At 44.9% G+C, this 27,598-nt stretch overlaps 1 protein-coding gene across 1 annotated transcript in view; it reads right to left on the bottom strand.

The window, feature by feature from the left end:
• LOC126184487 (uncharacterized) overlaps positions 1 to 27,598 on the bottom strand; it is a 514,130-nt gene that overhangs the window by 330,370 nt on the left and 156,162 nt on the right. Inside the window, exons 2-3 of the mRNA XM_049926880.1 lie at positions 26,984 to 27,056; positions 5,939 to 6,097 (exon numbers count right to left, since the gene is read on the bottom strand). Of these exons, the coding sequence (XP_049782837.1) occupies positions 5,939 to 6,097; positions 26,984 to 27,056 (232 nt within the window). The remainder of the gene's footprint in view (positions 1 to 5,938; positions 6,098 to 26,983; positions 27,057 to 27,598) is intronic.

Below are 27,598 nucleotides of genomic sequence, written 5' to 3'. Positions count from 1 at the left end.
TGAGTCTGGGTTTCGTTGTGTACGATGGAACTCAAATTTTTCTGCAGGCTTTTCACAATTCAGTAATTTAGAAAAGTATTTTGCAAGAATTTCACAGTTTTCGGTGTTGGTATGAGCAATTTCCCCATGGTCATTTTTGAACTGGAGTGATGGAGGAGAGTACTTTGTTAATTTTTGTTTGAATACTCTGTAGAAATTTCGGGAATTGTTTTTCTTGAAATCATTTTCTATGTCTTGCAATTTTTTGTCTTCATGTTGTTTACGGACTGTTCGTATTGCTTTTGTGACTGTTTTCCTGGTATCTTTGAGATCTTCCAGGGTCTTTTGATTTTTGTTGCACAACCAATTTTGCCACGCCTGTTGTCTGAGATTTATCAGTTGGTCACACTCATCTGTCCACCATGGGTGTTTACGTGTTCTTGTTTGCGGTGCTACAGTTTCAGCTGCATTTAAAAGTCCTGCTTGCAGTTGTTGACAATTTTGTGGTTTTAAATTTTTTTTGTAAATTGTTCATTGCTATTTATCGTTTGTACATCATATTTACGGTGTGGAGATTTCTTAGTGAATTTTCTTTTTTCTGGAATGACATCTAGGGAGAATTTTGTTGGGTAATGGTCGGAATCTAGATGTAGTCCATTAAGGACTTTAAGTTTCATGATTTCTACTGTATTTATGCGGGAGATCATTACATGATCCAACTGATATTCACCTAGTAATGGATTAGGTGAGATCCAAGTTTTCGTTTTCGAGGCTCTTTTCTTGAAAAATGTTGATTTGAAAAATAGGTCATGGTTTTTGCAGATTTCAATGAGTCGCATGCCATTCCGATTGGTCTGTGTATGCCCTGACCATTTACCTACCCAATATCGATATTTCTTTTCTTTACCGATTTGTGCATTGAAATCGCCGATAAGGATTTTGACATGGTTATTTGGGATTTTTTGGAGAATATTATCTAATTGGTTCCAGAATTCTTCTACTTCTTCTATTTTGTTTTTGTTAGTGATGTTAGTTGGTGCATGTCAGTTGATTAGGGTGTATATCTTATTAGCTGATTTTATTGTCATCGTGGAGAGCCGACCCGAGTTAGATTTGAAAGTTGCGACTGAATCAAGTATTGATGTATCTACTATAAATCCAGTTTCAAATTGTGGACAATTTGCCATGGCTCATTTTCCAGGTTTTCGTTTGTATATCCTCTATCCTTCCGAATCAAAAGGATTTTCATCTGTATATCATGATTCCTGAAATGCAATAATTTTGATTTTACTTTCTCTGGATTTGTCCAGGATGTTTTTTAGTTTTCCCATTTTTAATAGAGAATTTACATTAAATGTCATTAGCCAAATTCTAGATTTTGGTTTGATTTTGTTATTACAGGGTTTTGAGGTACTCCGATTTGCCTCCATGCACACTTCTGTGGTCTCCCCATTTACTTCATTAGTTGAATTTTTGCGAATTTAATTACATTGATGAGCAAAATTTTATTTTCACAAAAAATATTGTAAATTATGATTATAATACTGGAACTAAAAACGTTCTCTACTTATATGTAATAGAGGTAACACTAGTTGAATAAGGAATTAGGTCAGAAACATGGGTACACATTTTTAAACATATTGTAAGAGCTTTTTAAGTGTCTAATATGAAATATAGCAGAATTTGAGTGTGAATTTAATAGCTGTCATACTGACCATATCTTCGAGCATTATATGACATAATAATTTGTTAGAATGCTTTATGGTATAACGTATTTTTTTCTTTATTGTTATTTCATCCCCCACACCCCATATGGGCGAGGGGTGGGCTGTCAGCAGTACAATATCCGTTCTCCAGCCAAGAGTATTCATAAAGAGATTACAAAGACGATATAAAAATAGAAATGTGAGTACTGTTTACGTTTTAAGTTAAAAAGATTAAGGATGGACAGGGAGGACGAAAAATATAATTATACAATTTAAAAACACATTAGGATGAGGTAGCACTGCACTTTCACTTAACATCTGAAGGACCTTGACCGGTTGAAGAAGTGTTCTGCGAGGAGAGAATATGTTCCATAGAGGTTGGGGGTGGATGGGTAAAGAGATAGGAGTCTGTTACGGGGGGAAACTATGGAGATGATAGGTAGAAGGTGAAGCAGACAGTGGGAATACAGGCATTGGGAAGAACAGAGGGTGAGGGGGAGTGATGGTGTGTAGGAAGGGAGTGAAACAAGAAGAAAGGGATAAGGGTGGGTATAGAGGCAAAAGGAGAGAGGAGCTCTGATATGGAGTGGGAAAGATGAGGAATGGTTGAAGTTAATAGGAGGGATAAATACCAGGGCAGAGATAGTTGTCTGGGAGATGGAGTTGGCTAAAGTTGCATTGAGATAGTATATGGAGTGTGTGAAGTTTTAAAGATGGAGTGATGTGTTTGTGAAGGTGTGGCAGGACACCAGAGTTGCTGATTAAACACGAGACAATGGGGTTATCGGACTGTAGTGTATTGACAGTGTAGGAGATGCAGAGGTGTTTGATGTGGGTGAGGATGGGTGGAAATTTGATAAAATGGTAGAGGCTCCATGTGGGTGAAGGTAAAAGGATGCAGAAAATGAGATGAAGTGCATGGCTTTCAAGGATCTGGAGGGACTTATAGAACTTTGGTGGGGGAGATATCCATGTAACATTGGAATAACAAGGGATGGGTCAGATCAGGATTCTGTAGGTGTGGAGAATAGTGGACATGTGTAGTCCCCAAGTTCGGCTTCTTAGTAGTTTTAGTGTATTGTCGGCTTTCTGTTGGATGGTTAGTAGGTGAGGTTTACATGTTAGTTGCTAGTACAGAGTTAGTCCAAGATATTTTAATGTGTTAGTTAACAGGATACGACAGTTGTAAATGGTAAAGTAGAAGTCATGGAGGTGGAGAGTGTGGTGGGTGGTTCATCCTATAATTATTGTCTGGGTTTTGGAAGGGTTGATCTTGAGGAGCCATTGCTTACACCAAAAGGTAAACTGATTGAGATGGGACTGGAGGGATCGTTGCCATTTCTGGAGTGTAGGGCAGAGAGCGAGGAAAGCGGTGTCATCAATATAACGAAGGAGGTGGACTGGTGGAGGTGATTTTGGCATACCAGCACTGTAGAGGAGATAAAGTAGAGGTGAGCGGACGGAACCTTGGGGCACTCCCGCATTGGGAGAGAGGGTGTGGGAATTGGTATTCTTAATAGTGACAAGGGATGGGCGATTAGATAGGAAGAATGCAATAAGGCAGATGTAGTTAATTGCAAGTGCGTATTTATGGAGTCTGAAAAGGACACTAGAATGCCATATACAGTTGTAGGCTTTTTATAGGTCGAGGGACACAAAAATAACTGAATTACAGGAGTTGATTTGGTGGGATAGGAGATATGAACGTGCATGAGCAGGTCATCAGAGGAGAAACTGGGACTGGATTGAAAGAAGGTGGTGTTGGTTCAGGTGTTGGTGGATGTGTTGGGAGAGGATGGATGTGTTCAGAGATGATGGGTGTGTTGGAGAGGATGGATTCTAAGACCTTGCTGAACACTGAGGTGAGGCAGATGTGGCGATAGGAGGAGACATGAGTAGGGGGTTTGTGCGGTTTGAGGGAAAGTAGGATTCTGGAAATTTTCCAAAGCTTAATATAGTACAAGGGTTGCCCAGAAAGCAATGCACCGCATTTTTTCTTCAACAATTCTTTATTGAAAATAATGAGAATTACAGACACGAAAGGATTGTGTTTTATCTACACACCCTGTTCTATGGTCTTCCTCCAGTGCAAAACTAGGGAGTGTACGTCCTGTCGATACCAAGCCTTGTCCTAGTGGCGGAGCCAGTTCTTCACTGTGTGAATCACCTCCTCATCTTCCTCAAAATGTCTTCCACGAATGGCACCCTTTAACGGCTCAAACAAGTGGAAGTCCGAAGGGGCTAGGTGAGGGCTGTAGGGTGACTGGGGTAACACTGTCCATCCCTGTTTTGCGATGTGTTCAGCGGTCTTCAGACTTGTGTGGGGCCGAGCATTATCGTGTTGCAGCAAAACATCTCCTGGGTTGCTGTGGCGTCGAAGTTGCCAGAAACGCGTCTTGAGTTTTGTTAGTGTGTTAACATATGCTTCTGAATTAATGGTACCGCCTCTTGACATCACATCAATGAGAATCACACCTTCACAGTCCCAGAACACGGTGATCGTGACCTTACTGGCGGAACCAGTTGCTTTGAATTTTTTCTCCTGTGAGGAATGGGAATGGCGCCATTCTATCGGCTGTTGTTTTGTTTCGGGCTCAAAGTGGTGAACCCAGGTTTCATCAGCTGTCACAATATGGGACAAGGAGGCCTCCCCCTCAGGTTCAAAACGTTGCTGCAAATCAAGACAAATATTTTTTTCTGTGCGATTTGTGATCCACCGTTAGCCACCGCAGGACCCATCTTGCACACACTTTTTAATATCCCAGAGTGCGGATAATTGCATTCACACTTCCTTTGCTGATTGACAGATGCAGCACCAACTGCCGAGTCGTAATGCGTCTGTCCTCGCGGATGATAACATCAGCTCACTGCAACATGTCAGGTGTGACCGCTGCAAATCGTGGGAGCTCGGCCGAACCGCCTACTGATGACCTCACCCTCTGTGCCCAGCGACTAACTGTACTTCTGTCGACAGCAGATGCTCCATAGACTTTGCACAAGCGTTTGTGAATATTCCCCACAGTTTCTTTCTCTGCAGTGAGAAATTCAATGACGGCACGTTGCTTGTAATGTACAGGGTTATTACAAATGATTGAAGCGATTTCACAGCTCTACAATAACTTTATTATTTGAGATATTTTCACAATGCTTTGCACACACATACAAAAACTCAAAAAGTATTTTTAGGCATTCACAAATGTTCGATATGTGCCCCTTTAGTGATTCGGCAAACATCAACCCGATAATCAAGTTCCTCCCACACTCGGCGCAGCATGTCCCCATCAATGAGTTCGAAAGCATCGTTGATGCGAGCTCGCAGTTCTGGCACGTTTCTTGGTAGAGGAGGTTTAAACACTGAATCTTTCACATAACCCCACAGAAAGAAATCGCATGGGGTTAAATCGGGAGAGCGTGGAGGCCATGACATGAATTGCTGATCATGATCTCCACCACGACCGATCCATCGGTTTTCCAATCTCCTGTTTAAGAAATGCCGAACATCATGATGTAAGTGCGGTGGAGCACCATCTTGTTGAAAGATGAAGTCGGCGGTGTCGGTCTCCAGTTGTGGCATGAACCAATTTTCCGTGGGCTACGCGTGAAACTTGCCCGCACGCGTTCAACCGCTTCTTCGCTCACTGCAGGCCGACCCGTTGATTTCCCCTTACAGAGGCATCCAGAAGCTTTAAATTGCGCATACCATCGCCGAATGGAGTTAGCAGTTGGTGGATCTTTGTTGAACTTCGTCCTGAAGTGTCGTTGCACTGTTATGACTGACTGATGTGAGTGCATTTCAAGCACGACGTACGCTTTCTCGGCTCCTGTCGCCATTTTGTCTCACTGCGCTCTCGAGCGCTCTGACGGCAGAAACCCCAATGAATGGAGCTACAGTGAATTTATGAAATCGCTTCAATCATTTGTAATAGCCCTGTACATCACCTTTTGAAATTGTCCTGCAGCTATGCTATCCGTCGGAAGTGACGGAAACTTGGCGCGTTCACTCAGGAGACTTCAAATAATACATACATAACGTTTGGAATTCGTTGCATTGTTTTCGGCTGAGAAAAAAATACACTGTACTACAAATTTCGTAAGCTAAGGTGATGCTGTTAATTGGTGCTTCGATTAAGTTTATACTGTTGAGTTATTTCTAGAGACGTTAATTTCGGTGGGATATATAGAACAAAATTTACATACTGCAAATGTGAAGTCGTGAATGAAGAAAAAGTCATTAACTGCGTGGCAGGACTCACCGACGGTGAAGGCGGCGCAGGTGGGAGTCTGCCGACAGATGGCAGTGCAGTCGCGCGTGATGCCCGTTCCGGGCTGCGTCAGGATGCCCTGTGAAGCGCCGTACGTGAACTTCACCCCCGTCGTCTTCTCGTACGTCTCCGTGCCGCCGAAACACTGAGCTGAAAGTGGCCAAAAAATCTACAATAGCGCAGGGACTGAAATACTGCTCTAAAAATTGCTGCGCATACTTAACGTTAAGTCACGAGTACAGGTTGTCAGGTAAAATACTCGTACGATCTCCCACCAACATCAGTTATTCAGTACTTAATACCCTGGTAAGTACTAAGAGAAATTGTGTTAAACACATCGAAATTGTACAATCAAACAATGAAATCATAGAAACATTTGACGAGGTTTTGTATATACACTGCTCTGCAAAACTTAATGACAAGATAGATAAAGTACCATAATATATTGACTACTGGGTGGAAATTAATGGAAGTACGGGAGCATGTTGCCAGGGACTTCCCAGTCGAGCATAGAACGTTGGACGTCAGATGGCCACACGGCATGACGTCAGCATGACTACAGCGTCAAATAGGGCTGTCCCCGCAACACGAGACTGTTGAAGGAACGGGAAAAGACAGTGTGTCAATCAGCGAGTAGTTACGGTGCAGTGTGGTGGCGTTCTTCATTGCAAAATGTCCCGAAGACAACATTTGGATGACTTCACCCGAGAAACAATCATCGGGAAGAGACGCAGCTCTACTGTCTAAACAAACGCATCACAGTTACATTCACTACAACAGCCACGGGTACAAATAGGACAATAAACACGGCTCCTGTTGAAGTACTGTCAACTAGATAGATTTCAACAGTCCTTGAGACACATGAAATGAAAACAACTTTTTTGTAAGTTGAGTAAATCGCGAAATACGAGTGGGACGCACGCGGCTGGACAACGAGAAACTGCAGTATCAACGCCTTCACTACTGACCACTGTTGATATTCAGAGGGCGGAGAGGCTGAGGGGCGAAGGGGAGCGGGCTACCGCAAAGCAGTGCACTTCACGAGCTACTCAAATCTGACGTCAGACACCAAAATGTCGTCCAGTAGAGAGACTATCATCAGTCAATGAGTTAAAGCGAAAAAAATCAAAGTATGAGAAACACATTAGAAATTTAGTGCAGTACGTTATACGTGAGATTTTCTGGCAATATGCTCAACCCATCTCCATTTAAATTTCTTGATAGTCACTGAAATCTACAATTCCTGTCTGTGCCTCTTTTACATGTCACGCTGCTCCTTCTCGCTAATTTCCACTATATTTCTTTTTCTCCCTTGTGCAGTTAAGGTCGATGCCTCACTGTCTTAGCGTAGAGCTGCTTGCTGAAACTGGTTCCAGACTTCCATATCTGGGCACTTTGGGACTATTCATTTCAATACGATTTTATCACTGTCCGTTACAACAAATAACAGTTAAATGAAATAAAGAAAGAGGCATCCCTCTCCATACGGGGACTTTGCCACGACTGAGTGGCCTGCGTGCTTCTGCGATACAGAAGACGAGCAGCAACCATTTCACACTGAAGAGCCAAAGAAACTGGTACACCTGCCTAATATCGTGTTGGGGCCCCACGAACACGCAGAAGTGTCGTAACACGACGTGGCATGGACTCAAATAATGTCTGAAGTAGCGCTAGAGGGAGCTGAAACCATGAATCCTGCAGGGCTGTCCATAAATTCGTAAGAGTCCGAGAGGGTGGAGATCTCTTCTGAACAGCACGTTGCACGGAATCTCAGATTTGCTCAATAAAGTTCTTGTCTGGGGAGTTTTGTGGCCAGTGGAAGTATTGAAACTCAGAAGAGCAGGCTGTTCCAACCGAGCTCCAGGGAGCCGGAGCGCTCACTGCGGCAGCTCGGAGCCCGCGTGGAGGGGGAAAGCAAACTCACTGCCCCCTGGCCGCATGTAGCCGCAACTGACGCAATAATCCGTGTTCGATGACAGCTATGACTAGCCGCGGGAGCCCTGTACCTCTATTGGAGGGATGGTCGTCTGCAGTGTCCTGTATCGTCATAAAGTATTTAAATCTGCGAAGAGGTACAATATACAACGACATTATACACGTCTTCACGCAGCGCACTACGATCAGGTAGAAGGCGTTGCACGCAGAGAACTGGTAGCCAGGCTTAAGAACGACATACCAGGAGACGTAAGTTTAAAAACGGTTTCGTAATACGGAGGGTATCAAAACATGCAACATAGTTCGTGTTCTGTAATGCGTTTATAATTTTCAGGTGAATGAAAGCGGAGAAACCACAACTGAATCTGCAATTCGAGCAAGCTACAGGGTGGCTCACATCATTGCGACGGCAAGCCGTTTTCGGTGGGACCACTCGTAAAATCGTGCATGGTAGCAGTTGCAGAATGTTTGTTTACAAGGGAGGTGCAGGCCTGTCAAAGCAAACAATGTCTCGTCGAATCCTGGACATGGCAGCGGATGTAGAGACACAACTCGGGAAAAAGGCGGAGAGCTTTGTTGCATTTTCGATAGCGCTTGACGAAAGCACCGACATATCGGACTGTGCTCAGCTTGCAGTCTTTGTGCGTGGTGTCGACATGGAGCTGCAAGTAACTGAAGAACTCTTGGATATGGTACCACTCGATTACATCGCAACAGGACATGACATTTTTGAAGCTGTTTGTGAATCAGTGGACAATATGAATTTGCCATGGGATAAGCTCCATTCTGTAGCGACAGACGGCGCACCACAAATGGTCGGGCGTCACCAAGGTTTTGCTTCTCGTTTGAAAAATAAACTCAGGGAAGAATTCGGGAAAGACATTTTGACTCTTCATTGTTTTATTCACCAAGAGGCACTGTGTGCTGGAACAGTAGAGCTAGGTGGCGTAATGAAAGATGTCGTGAAGTGTGTGAATTTTGTACGGCGTCACGGTATGAATCATGGCCAATTCAAAGGATTCCTGAAAGATATGTAAGCGGAGTATGGGGATATATCTTACCACAGTACAGTTCGTTGTCTGAGTCGGGGAAAATTTCTTGATATTTTCTTTGCATTCGTGAGGAAATATCCCTTTTTCTCGAAATGACAGGGGAAGAAATGCGTTGTCTGAAAGATATAAAATGGATATCAGACCTGGCGTTCCTAGCTGACATAACTATGCTTCTGAATAATTTAAATCTGTCATTGCAGGGCAAAGGGCGGCTAATCGTTGACATGCACGACCAGATCAAAGCGTTCATGGAAAAGTTACGTTTATTTGAGAGGCAGATGAGTAATGGACATTTAACGTTCTTCAATCGTCTTGCTTCTTTAAAACTACCTGAAGGTACTACTTCCGGCGATTACCAAGCAAAGTTAAAGCAGCTCACTACGTCGTTTGAAACACGATTCCGAGACATCACTAATTTGTAAATGGAACTTAAGGTGTTCAGCACTCCTTTTTCAGTTTCCCCCGATGACTTGTCATCGTCACTTCAATTGGAGATGATTGATTTGCAAAATACAACTTTGTTGAAAGAGAGGTACTACAACACGTTGGATTTGTCACGATGGTATCGTTCATTACAGCAAAAAACATTTCCCAAACTTCACAACAATACAGCTTAGATCATGTGCATGTTTGGATCTACACTCCTGGAAATTGAAATAAGAACACCGTGAATTCATTGTCCCAGGAAGGGGAAACTTTATTGACACATTCCTGGGGTCAGATACATCACATGATCACACTGACAGAACCACAGGCACATAGACACAGGCAACAGAGCATGCACAATGGTTGCACTAGTACAGTGTATATCCACCTTTCGCAGCAATGCAGGCTGCTATTCTCCCATGGAGACGATCGTAGAGATGCTGGATGTAGTCCTGTGGAACGGCTTGCCATACCATTTCCACCTGGCGCCTCAGTTGGACCAGCGTTCGTGCTGGACGTGCAGACCGTGTGAGACGACGCTTCATCCAGTCCCAAACATGCTCAATGGGGGACAGATCCGGAGATATTGCTGGCCAGGGTAGTTGACTGACACCTTCTAGAGCACGTTGGGTGGCACGGGATACATGCGGACGTGCATTGTCCTGTTGGAACAGCAAGTTCCCTTGCCGGTCTAGGAATGGTAGAACGATGGGTTCGATGACGGTTTGGATGTACCGTGCACTATTCAGTGTCCCCTCGACGATCACCAGTGGTGTACGGCCAGTGTAGGAGATCGCTCTCCACACCATGATGCCGGGTGTTGGCCCTGTGTGCCTCGGTCGTATGCAGTCCTGATTGTGGCGCTCACCTGCACGGCGCCAAACACGCATACGACCATCATTGGCACCAAGGCAGAAGCGACTCTCATCGCTGAAGACGACACGTCTCCATTCGTCCCTCCATTCACGCCTGTCGCGACACCACTGGAGGCGGGCTGCACGATGTTGGGGCGTGAGCGGAAGACGGCCTAACGGTGTGCGGGACCGTAGCCCAGCTTCATGGAGACGGTTGCGAATGGTCCTCGCCAATACCCCAGGAGCAACAGTGTCCCTAATTTGCTGGGAAGTGGCGGTGCGGTCTCCTACGGCACTGCGTAGGATCCTACGGTCTTGGCGTGCATCCGTGCGTCGCTGTGGTCCGGTCCCAGGTCGACGGGCACGTGCACCTTCCGCCGACCACTGGCGACAACAACGATGTACTGTGGAGACCTCACGCCCCACGTGTTGAGCAATTCGGCGGTACGTCCACCCGGCCTCCCGCATGCCCACTATACGCCCTCGCTCAAAGTCCGTCAACTGCACATACGGTTCACGTCCACGCTGTCGCGGCATGCTACCAGTGTTAAAGACTGCGATGGAGCTCCGTATGCCACGGCAAACTGGCTGACACTGACGGCGGCGGTGCACAAATGCTGCGCAGCTAGCGCCATTCGACGGCCAACACCGCGGTTCCTGGTGTGTCCGCTGTGCCGTGCGTGTGATCATTGCTTGTACAGCCCTCTCGCAGTGTCCGGAGCAAGTATGGTGGGTCTGACACACTGGTGTCAATGTGTTCTTTTTTCCATTTCCAGGAGTGTATGTATTGATGTGAGCAGCTTTCCTCAGCAATGAAAAGAGTAAAAAGTAAGGAACAATCGTTTCTTCAGGATGGAGCAATGAAGGCCATCCTCCGCATTAACGCTGCGAACACTTTGATGCCTGATACTTCCGATCTTGTAATGAAAAGAAAATGTCAAGCTACAGAGACCCAATAAATTTAGTATGCAATTTCTTGTAAAACAGTTGTTTCTTATTTATTTCCTGAATATCGTATTTCCTGGTGTAGCATGTCACCACGTCTTAGCAGCTAAGAGTATGAGGTTATCGATCTTGTAAGACGCAGCTGGCACATGAAAACGCTTGCCTTGCCGCCTGCCTCAGCCGTGCCACGTGCCGGCGTGCCGGCCCACTTGAATGGTCACAGCGAGCGACACGGCTCCCTGGAGCAGGGAGCGCTCCGCGGCTGGAACAGCCTGCAGAAGAGTGTTCCTGGAGGCACTCTGCAGCAATTCTAGACGTGTGGAGTGTCACATTGTCCTGCTGGAATAGCCCAAGTCTGTCAAAATGTACAATGGACATGAATGAATGTAGGTGATCAGACACGATGCTTACGTATTTATACGTAGGGCTCCCATATCACTCCAACTGCATATGCCTCACAGCATTACAGAGCCTCCACCAGCTGGAACAGTCCTCTGTTGACATGCAGGGTCCATGGATTCATGAGGCTGTCTCCATACCTGTACACGTCCATCCGTTCGATACAATTCGAAGCGAGACTCGTCCCACCAGGCAACATGTTTCCAGTCATCAACAGCCGGTGTCGGTGTTGACGGGCCTAGGCAAGGCGTAAAGCTTTGTGTCGTGCAGTCATCAAGGGTACACGAGTGGGCCTTCGGCTCCAAAAGCCCATAACGATGATGTTTCGTTGAATGGTTCGCACACTTGTTGATGACTCAGCATTGAAATCTGCAGCAATTTTCGGAAGGGTTGCACTTCTGTCACGCTGGACGACTGATTATCTTCAGTCGTCGTTGGTGCCGTTCTTGCAGGATCTTTTTCCGGCCACAGCGATGTCGGAGATTCGATGTTTTACAGGATTCCTGACATTCACGGTACACTCGTGAAATGGTCGTACGGGAAAATCCCCAATTCATCGCTTCGCCGGCCGGTGTGCCCGAGCGGCTCTAGGCCTTGAGTCTGGAACCGCGCGACCACTACGGTCGTAGGTTCGAATCCTGCCTCGGGCAGGGATGTGTGTGATGTCCTTACGTTAGTTAGGTTTAAGTAGTTCTAAGTTCTAGGGGACTGATGACCTCAGATGTTAAGTCCCATAGTGCTCAGAGTCATTTGAACCATTTCATCGCTTCCTCGGAGATGCTGTGTCCTATCGCTAGTGCGCCGTCTATAACACCACGTTCAAACTCACTTAAATCTTGATAACCTGTCATTGTAGGAGCAGTAACCGATCTAACAACTGCGCCAGACTCTTGTCGTCTTATGTAGACGTTGCCGACTGCATCACTGTATTCTGCCTTTTTACATATCTCCGTACTTGAATACGCATGCCTATACCTCTTTCTCTGGTGCTTCAGTGTAGTAGCTGCAGGGGTAACAGCCAAGATGACAGATTCATCAGGCCTTGTAACATTAGCCAATATGGGCTCGCGATGTTCGTACTGCGAACTGCCCAAAGTAAGGAGAAATTACAGCCTTTATACACTTCTTCTTCTTTTCCTTATTCCCTGTCTTTTCCAGTTTCTCTACGGGGTTAGTATTTTTATATGGGTTTTATAGGTCCTAGGCGCTACAGTCTGGAACCGCGCGACCGTTACAGTCGCAAGTTCGAATCCTGTCTCGGGCAGGGATGTGTGTGATATCCTTAGGTTAGTTAGGTTTAAGTAGTTGTAAGTTCTAGGGGACTGATGACCGCCGGCCGGTGTGGCCAAGCGGTTAAAGGCGCCACAGTCTGGAACCGCGTGATCGCTACGGTCGCAGGTTCGAATCCTGCCTCGGGCATGGATGTGTGTGATGTCCTTAGGTTAGTTAGGTTTAAGTAGTTCTAAGTTCTAGGGGACTGATGACTTTAGAAGTTAAGTCCCATAGTACTCAGAGCCATTTGAACCATTTGACTGATGACCTCAGACGTTAAGACCCAAAGTGCTCAGAGCCATTTGAACCATTTTTATAGGTTTTGGCAACGTTAGTGACAGTTGGTGGTCCGATGCCCTTCCTGACGACACCACTCCTCCTGGGACGCAAGTTTTGTACCCCATCTGTCTACGTCTCGTGTTCAGGTGTGAGAGCGTATTCTAAATGTTCGTGTAGCGCAGGGCTTCACAACATACGTGCTCGCGGAGCAAGCTGTGAGCAGCAAGGCGCGAGCACGGAGCAGCGCGAGCACGCTACCCCCACTACCGGACCAGAGCGGAGAGTGGGGAAAGTCACGTGGGGCTCACAACAGCTGCCGCCAGTCAATGTAAATCCGCGGCCACCTGCAGGGATATCACTCACGAATTATTACTGTGACAAATGAAACAAATAAAGGAGAATGTACATGTGCCACATAATTTTATTAGCTTAGTGTATGCCTCTACATTCACATTAATTTGTGAACTGTTACACAATAAAAGGTGTCACTGAAGTGTGGGATTCTCGATTATCTTGTACTTTTTGCCCTTTACAATTGCGTCTATGTTCGGAGTAATTGTTCTTGTGCATTTTAGGCGCAGCGTGCAGTTTAAATTTCGATCAGACAATGCGTTTCTCAGGCGCGTCTTGTTACATTTCATTGCAGAGAACAGTTGTTCACAAACATACGTGGAACCGAACATTGATATTATTGTAGCCGCCAGTTTGTGCAAACGAGAAAATCTATCCTGAGGGAAGTGTCTGTAGAATTCCAAAGTGTTTTTCTTGTTCTGAAATTTGTCTCTGTATTCTCTGTCACACTGCAGGTCAATAGTTTCTTGCTGCAGCTCAGGACGAATCTCTTAAATATTCGCTGAATATGGAGAGAACAGATCAAAATCACTGTCTAGTGCTGTCAGATCTTGAAAGCGCTGATCAACTAAACTATGTGAATAACGTTCACAGTCTTTGTAAACATCTTGCACGGATGATAATTTAGGAAAATGAGCTAGGTTTCCTGTGTCCAGCTGACTCACCCAAAGTGTCAATTTCATTTTAGAAGCTCGTATTCGATCTATGAAATGAGTAATTAGCAGATCTTTACCTTGTAGTAAAATGTTCAAAGCATTCAGATGGCTAGTTAAATCTGCTAAGAACGCGAGATCACATTCAAACGTGCGCGCGCATTTCCCCTCCCTCCCCTCCCTCCCTACTCCATGACCTTGCACCTGCTCGCGAGCACGTGCCTGAGCAGACGCGAGTACTCGCGCTCAAAACCGGCCAGTTGTTAAGCCCTGGTGTAGCGTGTGTCCTAGGTGGGATGTAAGTACCAGTCTAAAACGTATCTGTGTAGATGTTGGAAAGAGCCTAAAAAGCAGACTGGCTGGCTCACCAGCCCTTGTCGTTAAAACGCGAGGCGAATTCGATCAGGGACAAGTTCGCCTTCTCTAATCCCACAAGCGCGTGTTAACGTGTTCGGCTATGTGAGGATGGTATGACGACGGGTGGGGTGGTGAGCAGTCAAAGCCGTTGCATACTGTGATGACAAAAGTTGCGGGATACTTCTTTTTGCCTGGCGCAGTGCAGCAACTAGACGTGGCACGGATTCAATAAGTCGTTGGAAATTCCCTGCAGAAATGCTGAGCCCTACTGCCTCTACAGCCGTCCGTAATTGCGAAAGTGTTGGCGGTACAGGATTTTGTGCACAAACTGACCACTCGATTATGACCCATAAATCTCTCTTTACAAGCATTTATCCCGACTTGCGGGGTCTGCTGGTTAATCGGACGTGGAATGTTAATGTTAAGAGGTGGCCAGATGCCCTTCCTGTCGCCACCCCGTACCCCCCAGGAAGGAATTAGTGTACCCCAACTGCGTCCAGTGCAATCCAAGGAATAGTGCGAATGTGTTCAGACGTCTGCGAGCCGTGTAACTGAGGTGGGACGTGGGGACCAGCCCGGTATTCACCTAGCAGGATGTGGAAAACCGCCTAAAAACCACATCCAGGCTGGCCGGCTGTCGTTAATCCGCCGGGCGGTTGCGATCTGGGGTTGGCGCACCTACCCGAGTCCAGGAAGCAGCGCGTTAGCGCTCTCGGCTACCCTGGCAGGTCACATGATTATGTCCCATAAATGTTCCATGGGTTTTATGTCGAGCGAGCTGGGTGGCCAAATCATTCGCTCGAATTCACCAGAATGTTCTCCAAACCACTAGCGAACCACCGTGGCCTGGTGACACGGCGCATCGTCATCCATAAAATTTCCGTCGTTGTTTGGGAACATGAAGTCCATGGATGGCTGCAAATGGTCTCCAAGTAGCCGAATATAACCAGTTACAGTCAGAGATCTGTTCAGTTCGATCATAGGACCCAGTCCATTCCATGTAAACACAGCCCCCACCATTATGAAGCCACCACCAGCTTGCACAGTGCCTTGTAGACAACTTGGGTCCGTGGTTTCGTGGGGTCTGCGTCACACTCGAACTTTATCATCAGTTCTTACCAACTGAAGTCGGAACTCATGTGACCAGGCCAAGGATTTACGGATGTCTAGGATCCAACCGATATGGTGACGAGACCAAGAGAGTCGCTGCAGGCGATATCGTGCTGTTAGCAAAGGTACTCGCGTCGGTCGTCTGCTGTCATAGCCCATTAACGACAAATTTCGCCGCACTGTCCTAACGGATACGTTCGTAGTACGTCCCACTTTGATTTCTGCGGTTATTTCACGCAGTGTTGTTTGTCTGTGGGTACTGAGAACTCTACGCAAAAGCCGCTGCTCTCGGTTATTAAGTGAAGGCCTTTGGCCACTGCGTTGTCTGTGGTGAGAGCTGATGCCTGAAATTTGGTATTCTCGGCATACTCTTGACACTGTGCATCTCTGGATATGGAATTCCTTAACGATTTCCGAAATGGAGTGTCCCATGCGTCTATTCTGCGTTCGAAGTCTTAATTCCCGTCGTGCGGCCATAATCACGTTGGAAACCTTTTCACATGAATCAGCTGAGCACAAACGACAGTTCCGCCAATGCACTGCTCTGTTATACCTTGTGTATGCGATATTACAGCCATCTTTATCTGTGCTTATCGCTATCCCATGACTTTGTCACCTCAGTGCACAGCCTTCACACAGGTGGTTGGACACAAAAGTGGTTAATGGTTTGAAGAAAGATCCCCGGTAAAGCAAGAATGAATACCAACACTTTAGTCAAAACGTTTGAAGGGTTGAAACAGCTGACTGTGAATATTAAATCTGCTCAATGAAGCTCTGATACAACGGCTAATTGCTATAGAGGCTTAATAAGCGGGAACACTACGTCGATAGCCGGCCGCGGTGGTCTATCGGTTCTAGGCGCTCAGTCCGGAGCCGCGCGACTGCTACGGTCGCAGGTTCGAATCCTGCCTCGGGCATGGATGTGTGTGATGTCCTTAGGTTAGTTAGGTTTAAGTAGTTCTAAGTTCTAGGGGACTGATGACCATAGATGTTAAGTCCCATAGTACTCTGAACCATTTGAACTACGTCGATAGTGTGAGGAAAAGTTTGCAATTTCCATCGGCCAGGGACAATATCCTGATAGCCGACGTGGTTAATGCAACGGCTCATCAGAATTGGTAAATCTGGGTTCGAGTCCCGGTCCGGCACATGATTTCAACTTTCCCGATCGATTTATTTCAGTGACCACTAGCAAAATGGTTCAAATGGCTCTGAGCACTATGGAACTTAACATCTTAGGTCATCAGTCCCCTAGAACTTAGAACTACTTAAACCTAACTAACCTAAGGACATCGCACACATCCATGCCCGAGGCAGGATTCGAACCTGCGACCGTAGCAGTCCCACGGTTCCGGACTGCAGCGCCTAGAGCCGCACGACCACCGCGGCCGGCTGACCACTAGCAGCCGTTGTTCTTCTTTCGATTCATATTCATATGAGGGTGCAGAATTAAATAGCTGTCCACAAGAACAGACGCCATTTTCACTGTCGTCATTTCCTTAGACAGCTGATGACTGTTCGTATTCGCAACTGTGGATAGATTTCAGGTATTTCATAAGTGCTGTAGTCGCCAGAGTGCCTGCTTCTTCGGACATGCATGCAAGTCTGAAGGAACCTTACATCGTTCTTAACAAAACAGGCACTGCAGGATCACAGATAAATATATGTTCGTTTACAGGAGATTATTCTACATTACGATTTGCTAGGCTGAAGGTTAATACTGTAGTTTCGTAACTAATCCAGACATGGCGCTGGGTCACGTTTACGCATTATTTTGCATTGCAATCATAACTGATACCCCAGCCAAGGCAGCAACAACAGCTGGAAACGCAATCTAAAAAAAAAAAAAAAAATGAAGTCACAGGAGAACAGAAGACTGAAATTGCTTTAAAAAATCTATTTGAGCCTAATGACTCTCAAGGGAAAGAATTAATTCTATGAGAGCAACGAACGATCCGGGCAAGAAATTGCTAAAAACAAGAAGTGTGGGGAGGCCTACTTCTGATGCCAACATGAGTATTCTGCCCAAAAGCAGTTTTTCACACGGTAACTCTCCATTCTCTGCTGCTTTCGGCCATCCTCTTCAGGTCGTCTATCATCTCATACCTCCTACTCCCTCTCAGTCTCCTCTAACAAACCAGTCCTTCCAGAGCGTGTTCTAGCAGGCACTCTGGTCTCATCTAGTTCTTCCTTCTTTCTCTTATAACTCGCAGCAGTCTGATGAAGATGATGAAAACTGCCTTTGTATTTACTGTTTGAAACCATGTAACAAATCAAAAAGAAATCAAGAATGGATCTAATGCCTTCATAAATTGCAACTCGGAAAATGATGATGAATAGGCCTTTAATTAACATTCGAACTCCTATGTAGGCCATATTATCTTAACAGATGGGTCATCATCATCATCATCATCATCATCATTTAAGACTGATTATGCCTTTCAGCGTTCAGTCTGGGGCATAGCCCCCCTGATACAGTTCCTCCATGATCCCCTATTCAGTGCTAACATTGGTGCCTCTTCTGAAGTTAAACCTATTACTTCAAAATCATTCTTAACCGAATCCAGGTACCTTCTCCTCGGTCTGCCCCGACTCCTCCTACCCTCTACTGCTGAATCTGTGAGTCTCTTGGGTAACCTTGCTTCTCCCATGCGTGTAACATGACCCCACCATCTAAGCCTGTTCGCCCTGACTGCTACATCTATAGAGTTCATTCCCAGTTTTTCTTTGATTTCCTCATTGTGGACACCTTCCTGCCATTGTTCCCATCTACTAGTACCTTCAATCATCCTAGCTACTTTCATATCCGTAACCTCAACCTTGTTGATAAGGTAACCTGAATCCACCCAGCTTTCGCTCCCATACAACAAAGTTGGTCGAAAGATTGAACGGTGCACAGATAACTTTGTCTTGGTACTGACTTCCTTCTTGCAGAAGAGAGTAGATCGTAGCTGAGCGCTCACTGCATTAGCTTTGCTACACCTCGCTTCCAGTTCTTTCACTATGTTGCCATCCGGTGAGAATATGCACCCTAAGTACTGGAAACCGTCCACCTGTTCTAACTTTGTTCCTCCTATTTGGCACTCAATCCGTTTATATTTCTTTCCCACTGACATTACTTTCGTTTTGGAGATGCTAATCTTCATACCATAGTCCTTACATTTCTGATCTAGCTCTGAAATATTGCTTTGCAAACTTTCAATCGAATCTGCCATCACAACCAAGTCATCCGCATATGCAAGACTGCTTATTTTGTGTTCACATATCTTAATCTCACCCAGCCAGTCTATTGTTTTCAACATATGATCCATAAATAATATGAACAACAGTGGAGACAGGTTGCAGCCTTGTCTTACCCCTGAAACTACTCTGAACCATGAACTCAATTTACTGTCAACTCTAACTGCTGCCTGACTATCCATGCTTGCAAAAGTTTGCCTCCTATTCCATAATCTTGTAGAACAGACAATAACTTCCTCCTAGGAACCCGGTCATATGCCTTTTCTAGATCTATAAAGCATAGATACAATTCCCTGTTCCACTCATAACACTTCTCCATTATTTGCCGTAAGCTAAAGATCTGGTCCTGACAACCTCTAAGAGGCCTAAACCCACACTGATTTTCATCCAATTGGTCCTCGACTAATACTCGCACTTTCCTTTCAACAATACCTGAGAAGATTTTACCCACAACGCTGATTAAAGAGATACCTCTGTAGTTGTTACAATCTTTTCTGTTTCCATGTTTAAAGATTGGTGTGATTACTGCTTTTGTCCAGTCTGATGGAACCTGTCCCGACTCCCAGGCCATTTCAATTATCCTGTGTAGCCATTTAAGACCTGACATTCCACTGTATTTGATGAGTTCCGACTTAATTTCATCCACCCCAGCCGCTTTATTGCACTGCAATCTATTGACCATTTTTTCCACTTCCTCAAATGTGATCCTATTTCCATCATCATTCCTATCCCATTCTACCTCGAAATCTGAAACATTACTGATCGCATTTTCACCTACATTGAGCAACTCTTCAAAATATTCCCTCCATCTGCCCAAGGCATCCACAGGATTCACCAGCAGTTTTCCTGACCTGTCCAAAATACTTGTCATTTCCTTCTTACCTCCCTTTCGAAGACTGCTTATTACACTCCAGAATGGTTTTCCAGCAGCTTGACCCATAGTCTCCAACCTGTTTCCAAAGTCTTCCCACGATTTCTTCTTGGATGCTGCAATTATCTGTTTGGCTTTGTTTCTTTCTTCAACATAACTTTCTCTGTCTACCTGGGTTCTGGTATGTAGCCATTTTTGATACGCCTTCTTTTTCCTTTTACAGGCTGCCTTGACTGTATCATTCCACCAAGCTGTTTGCTTCATCCTACTTTTACACACTACTGTTCCAAGACATTCTTTAGCCACTTCTAGTACTGTGTCCCTGTACCTTGTCCATTCCTTTTCCAATGACTGTAATTGACTACATTCAACCAACTGGTACCTTTCTGAGATCGCTGTTATGTACTTGTGCCTGATTTCCTTATCCTGAAGTTTCTCCACTCTTATCCTCCTACATATGGACCTGACCTCCTGCACTTTCGGCCTCACAATCCCAATTTCACTGCAGATTAAGTAATGATCAGTGTCATCAAAGAATCCCCTGAATACACGTGTGTCCCTCACAGCCTTCCTGAATTCCTGATCTGTTATTATATAGTCAATGACAGATCTGGTTCCTCTGCCTTCCCAAGTATACCGGTGAATGTTCTTATGTTTAAAAAAGGTGTTTGTGATTACTAAGCCCATACTGACACAGAAATCCAAGAGTTGTTTTCCGTTCCTGTTGGCCTCCATATCCTCTCCAAATTTACCCATAACCTTTTCATACCCTTCTGTTCGATTTCCAATCCTGGCGTTAAAATCACCCATGAGCAAAACACTGTCCTTGTCCTTTACTCTAACAACTACATCACTGAGTGCCTCATAAAAACTATCCATCTTATCTTGATCTGTCCCTTCACAATGCGAATATACTGACACAATCCTAATTTTCTTGCTAGACACTGTCAAATCTATCCACATCAGTCGTTCGTTTACATACCTTATTGCAACTACGCTGGGTTCCATTTCTTTCTTGATGTAAATCCCTACACCCCATTGTGCTATTCCTGCTTTGACTCCTGACAGGTAGACCTTGTATTCTCCAACTTCCTCTTCTTTCTCACCCCTTACCCGAATGTCACTAACAGCTAAAACGTCCAGCTCCATCTTACTTGCAGCCTCTGCCAGCTCTACCTTCTTCCCAGAGTAGCCCCCATTGATATTAATAGCTCCCCATCTCACTACCATTTGTTTGCCAAGTCGTATCTTAGGAGTCCCTGGTTTGTCAAGTAGAGGTGGGACTCCGTCACCTCCAAAGGTCCGAGGCATTTTGCTCTGATTGTTGCCAGCATCATATTTAAAGTACCAGGGAAGCAGGTTGCTAGCCTTACTTGCCCCGAGTCCCATTGGGTTTTACCCCTAACTAACCGGTGGATTTGGTAGTCTTTGCCGTATGAGCACAAAGGTGACCACGACTCAGAATATGTCCGAGATGCCCAGCCTTATTCCAAAGTAACTGGTATCCCGACTGTCGGGACCACTTACTTGGCCACTCATACGTTGCCCGTGGTTCATGAACTAGGACATGACTACAGGAACCCACACCATGAACCACTAACAGATGGGTGTTCACAAAAAAAAATCATTTACCGCCAGTAAGACATTTGTATTTGATCATATTAACTGGTGTAAGTGCTATGTCCTTGGTTGTCGCCTCCACTGCGGCCACCGTCTACGCCTCGAGATGGCTTCGTCATCTCCCTCCGAAGTGAAGAGGAGTCAACTGAAGAGTCCCATTGTGGGATGGTGCACACACAAAGAAGACAGTTCCCAGGTAGCCTTGAACTACAGAATTTATTTCTCTAGGGGAGCAACAAAAAAAACACGAACGACAGAACCTGAATCTCTACAAAGATCACAAGAGATCGTCCTGATCTGATGAGAATAACTGTCACTCTTTGAATACAGTTCTGTGAAGATGCAAGAGAACGCACACAGACTGTCACGATCGATTACTCTCCAAGGAAGTAATCCGTTGTGGTCACGATCGGTGGTGCACTGCCGTTGTCTTCGTGCGGTACAGCTGTATCGGTGACTCGCCGTTTACTCGGCGGTAGACTAGGCGCCACACTCTGCTGGAGGATTGCAGGCGGCAGTCCTATATAGGCCACGCTGCGTGGGGATACCAGGAAATGGCCTGCGTCACGTGGCTACGCGGATGGGAAATAGTGCCGTTTCTGTCCAGTGGACCGTAGTGCTTTCCATAGTGCACCCGAATGGCGCAGTGGCGTCAAACACTATAAGATACAGGCGCCTGGCACTATGGCAACCCGCAGGACACTACAGTGTGGCGGGTTTGTCGGAACATCAGGCACCAGAGGTGCATTCCTTTTACCTTTGCATGGACATGGCGAATCCATCTTGAGGCGTAGATCGAGGCCGTCGTGGTGGTGGTGGTGGTGATTAGTGTTTAACGTCCCGTCGACAACGAGGTCATTAGAGACGGAGCGCAAGCTCGGGTTACGGAAGGATGTGGAAGGAAATCGGCCGTGCCCTTTCAAAGGAACCATCTCGGCATTTGCCTGAAACGATTAAGTAGTGTAAATTACTCAGTACTGTGTTCTACGCTTAAGCGCCAAAGAAACTGGTATAGGCATGCGTATTCATATACAGAGATATGTAAACAGGCAGAATATGGCGCTGCGGTCGGCAACGCCTATATAAGACAACAAGTGTCTGGCGCAGTTGTTATATCGGCTATTGCTGCTACAATGACAAACTATCATTATTTAAATGAGTTTCAACGTGCTGTTATAGTCGACGCACGAGCGATGGGACACAGCATCTACGAGATAGAGATGAAGTGGGGATTTTCTCGTACGACCATTTCACGAGTGTACCGTGAATATCAGGAATCTGGTAAAACATCAAATCTCCGACATCACTGCGGCTGGAAAAAGATCCTGCAAGAACGGGACCAACTACGACTGAAGAGAATCGTTCTACGTAACACAAGTGCAACCCTTCCGCAAGTTTCTGCAGCTTTCAATGCTGGGCCATCAACAAGTATCAGTGTGCAAACCATTCAAAGAAACGTAATCGATATAGGCTGAAGGCCCACTCGTGTACCCTTGATGACTGCATGACACAAAGCTTTACGTCTCGCCTGGGCTAGTCAACGCCGACATTGTACTGTTGATGACTAGAAACATGTTGCCTGGTTGGACGAGTCTCGTTTGAAATTGTGTCGAGAGGATTAACGTGTGCGGGTATGGAGACAACCTCATGAATCCATGGACCCTACATGTCAGCAGGGCAATGTTCAACCTGGTGGAGGTTCCGTAATGGTGTGAGGTGTGTGCAGTTGGAGTGAGATGGAAACCCTGATACGTCTAGAAACGACTCTGACAGGTGACACGTACGTAAGCATCCTGTCTGATCACCTGCATCCATTCATGTCCATTGTGCATTCCGACGTACTTGGGCAATTCCAGCAGGACAATGCGACACTCCACACGTCCAGAATTGCTACTTAGTGGCTCCAGGAACACTCTTCTGAGTTTAAACACTTCCGCTGGCCACCAAATTCCCCAGACGTGATCATTATTGAGCATATCTGGGATCCCTTGCAATGTGCTTTTCAGAAGAGGTCTCCAGCCCCTCGTACTCTTACGGATTTATGGACAGCCCCGCAGGATTCACGGTGTCAATTCCCTCCAGCACTACTTCAGACATTAGTCGAGTCCATGCCACGTCGTGTGGCCGCACTTCTGCGTGCTCGCGGGGGCCCTACAAGGAATTAGGTAGGTGTACTAGCATCTGTGGTTCTTCAATGTGTGATATGCATAAACGTTCTCCCGTAGGTGTGTAAACCTGCCCCATACTCAGCGCATGTTGAGGCACTCGATTTGAGTGTATATAAATTTATTTTGCGCTCTTAAATGTAATCTTGAGTTAAAAGAATTATTTTGATAGCCATGTTATAAGACTATACAGTTTTAAACACGATAAATCTAAGCAAAAAAATTAAAAATCTTCGAAAAGAAATCCGCCTAAATGTGCCACGGTCTCCACTGCTGTTTGCTAAACTCTTCTTGGTTGCTGACCGCAGGAGGTGCAGAGAGTGGAGCACGCTGGCAGCAGAGGGCAGAGGACTGGTGTGGAGGAAAAAAACAGAGCTGATACGACGCACGTACTGTGTGTCTCGCATCGAGCATCAGTACGAGAGAAGAAATGACACACGGATATAGCAACAGCTTACTACATGTTTTGTAACAGTGAACTGTAGGTACGTTCGTTTTTCATATTGGTAATTTTGATACAAATTTCGGGTTCTTTCTAAAAATAGTTATTTTTTTCATTTGACTCTGTATTTTAACAAACGTTCTCCAACGAGTAGTATGTAGATTTTGCAGTAGGCCAAGAACTCCGCCACCAAACATTTTGATGCAAGAAGCCTGACCGTGTAACACGAAATTCACTTCTTGTTGCAAAGGCTACTACTGTGCTGCGTATTGTATTATTGTAGGTACATCTGTAATATTAATGACAAAAGACTAGCGACCGGCAGTCTTCTGAATACTACAGTCTTCTGCAACTTCACAACCACGGTGTCCATCCAACAGGAATTGTTACAGAATCGATGTGAAATACCCGTTCTCCAAATATACTCAGTAGGTTTATGTTAGACTAATGTCGCCTTTACTCCAGCGATTCAGTTTTTTCATTCGTCGTCTTCCATCAGTCACACTCGTAAGAAGTCTCAAACTCTGGAGCAGTAGTCTAGGATAAATCTTATGAGACTCGTGCAAGTGGTTTGTTTAACATATGTACAACTCTCTCCCAGAATTCTCTCAACCAGTCTGAAGTTTCAATTCGTCTTCCTTGCTACCGACTGCACGTGTTTGTTCTATGCGATATCTCTTCGTAGTCTTACCTTATGTTGTTTAATCAACTGGGAAGCTTCAGAGGTTTACCACGACTGTTAAAATCTAATGAGATAGCACTTTTTGTCTTTTCTGTAGGCTTTATCTCGCATTGATCAACATTAATGAGTGCTGTCATTCAACATATCAAGTGGAATGTCTTAGTCGTCTTACGTCACACTTTCCTGGAGATAACTCTAAGCGAACAGTATGAGAGCACTACTGGTACAACACTTAGTAAATTACTGAGAACTATTAACGCAGTCGCAGAATGGGATCAAAATTAATTCCACTGAGCGCATACAAAAGCAAAGCGTCGGAATTTCTTACTGAAATTCTAATAAAAGAGAGGTGTTTAGATCGCTTCTACTTGTCATAATTTTACGTCATGATTTAGAACCACCTGAGCTCACTCAGAGTTCGCTCATGCACATCATATGCACAGGCATGCACATCTGATAAGTTACGTCCAAACAACGAAATTAGGGCAAGAAGTAAAATGATTGTTGTTATGTTTTAAGTGTAACGGATGACAAGGATAAGCTCGTTCTGATTTCTTCACAGGAATACGTGGGAAAGTGAAGATGACGTCAAGAGCGCTGGGGTATTTTTTTGATTCATTTTCGATTGTCTTACTCAAAACCTTTCTTTCTTTGATTCAAGATATACCTAAGAGCAAGATTCGTATTTGTACTTAGCGGTCTCATATAGCGTGTATTATGAGGTGTGATAAATTATCTCGAAATTATTTAAACACTAGGTGACTTTCTTCATCAGTTATGAATCTTCACATTAGCATGAGGAAGATGATGGGATACAATTCCACAATATATGGACACAATAAAAATTACTTTTCTGTTATAATCCCTTAATGAACAATTCTTTATGAAATAGTAAGAATACAACAGCGAACATACTCCAGCACAGCCCAACGTTCTAGCATGAGGAAACAATATGGGAAATGGGAGTGGAGAACATTCAATTTATACGTGAAGTGGTACATTCAGGGTCCCATCAACTTCAGTCCTATAGTATATCTGTTTGCTGAGACTCAGAGAGCGCGTGGGAGTGCTAGTGGATGCATCTAGTCGGACAAGACATACCCTTGCACATCACATGAAGTGGGACGAATATATAAAAATCGGAAACTAAAACAGATTTCCTACATATACAAGTAGTCATTGTATTCGTAATTAATCGATCTCAAACAGTGCTTGGGTTGGTCGTCAGTGGTCATGAGGTTCGATGTATGTGTCCGACAGAGGGTCAGAATTTAGACTCTCACCAGTAAATTGGAAAACGTTGAAACGAATGAAAATTCGGTATGCATTTAAGTATTCGTTACATTCAGAGCTTTGAGTTCTATCACTTAAACAATGCCATTTATCAATAATTTCAGCTGAAAGCCAGAGTTTTGACCGTCAGTCACAAAGAAAACTCCATCAAAATCCACGAAAATGCAACACTTCGAACTCAGCACGCAAATAACAAAAAGACAGGAACACACAGCAAATAGGTATGCTCATAATACTTTAACATTATATTCGAGAGAGCACAGATTTGACGGTTTCCCTAATGAGACAAAGTGAATCACGCAAAGTTACATTCAGAACGCGAATTTACGCAAGAAAATTAAGAATGATAAGGGACTGAAGAAAATTTGTCTAACTTTTGGAAAGAAATGAAAACAATTAATTGTAATCTCAGTAGAAACTAAGTTAAGCGAATACCTTTGTCCTCGGTACCAGAGGAATGCTACAAGAAAGCGTTCAATACTTGCGAGCCCGAATAGAAGAATGTAAAGGTTCGCTTCCCTTTTTCGAGAGCGTCCACCCCACGCTCAGGGGAGGGGAACTCCCTGTTACCAGCCCTGCACCTGTGGTATCCACAGACTTCCACCCCGTATCACTGATCAAATTTCTCTGATATCACCACTACCTATCAACAAGTTGTCACTGCGATTCCGCGCTGGACACGCTGGAGGCAACTTCAAAATACCGTACTCCCGTTCTCGTACTCACACACTCACACGAAGTATGGAGGGAAACAAAACGGACTGTTCGAGAGGAAATAGATAAACACCGTTGCTCTTCTCTTTTCCAGAGACTACGTGTTGCTGTTACAGCGTGAAGTAGCAGGTGAACTAGACGCTACCAGCGTGCTAAAACACCAGACGCAATTAACACTTCTGAAACAGAGTCTACCGAGCCTTTTCAATGTCTAACCTTGTCAAATCGTCTTTATACGAAAGTTTTTAGTTACATAAAAAAACTGATGTAGTAACTGGGAAAAGCTGTATCTGTTAAAATATCTGTTCTGACCTATCACAATGCCTGACGTATTATAAATCAGTTATGACTGGAATTCATTGAAAAATGTACTTACCATAAGCAATGCTTACTCCAGTTGCGAATAGTAGTACGTGAGGTAGCAGGGATCTGGAGCCACAGTCTGGAACCTGGAAGAGCGATCCAACATATTAAACGTCACGGAGAAAATAAAACGAAAAGTAAATCGAACAAAGACGTCCATTGTAAGAAACGAGGTAGGCGTTAACATAAAGTAATCAACGAACTACAAATACAGTTACCAAGACAATAGATATTAACTTACCCATGCGTTTAAAGATTTTATTTTCTTCTCAGATATACAGGGTGCGGCTCTTAAATCAGGACAAATTTCAATTTGAATTTCCCGCCATATCGCAGTTCCGCCGGCGGTCGCGATTGTCGTTCTTAAAAGCCATAGGCATCTAGTAAACAGTCAGAACTTCAAAATGGCCGAGATGTTAACGGACAAGTGCAGAGTACAACCGAAGAGCCACAATTATCGAATATCTTCGTGCTGGGCGTTTGCCCACTGAAATAGTTCGATTCTTCGGGTACCGGAGATCAACTGTTTACGATGCTGTGGCCAAGTGCAATGCTTTTGAGAAATCTGGGGAAGGTTCTGTTAACCTGGCGAGGAAACATTCAAGGAAACGCGTGTCACGAACTGTTG

The sequence above is a fragment of the Schistocerca cancellata genome, chromosome 4, assembly GCF_023864275.1.
Source record: "Schistocerca cancellata isolate TAMUIC-IGC-003103 chromosome 4, iqSchCanc2.1, whole genome shotgun sequence".
Classification (NCBI taxonomy): Eukaryota; Metazoa; Arthropoda; class Insecta; order Orthoptera; family Acrididae; genus Schistocerca; species Schistocerca cancellata.
Note: the sequence above shows the minus strand (reverse complement) of the source record. Positions and strands in the feature narration are given on the sequence as shown.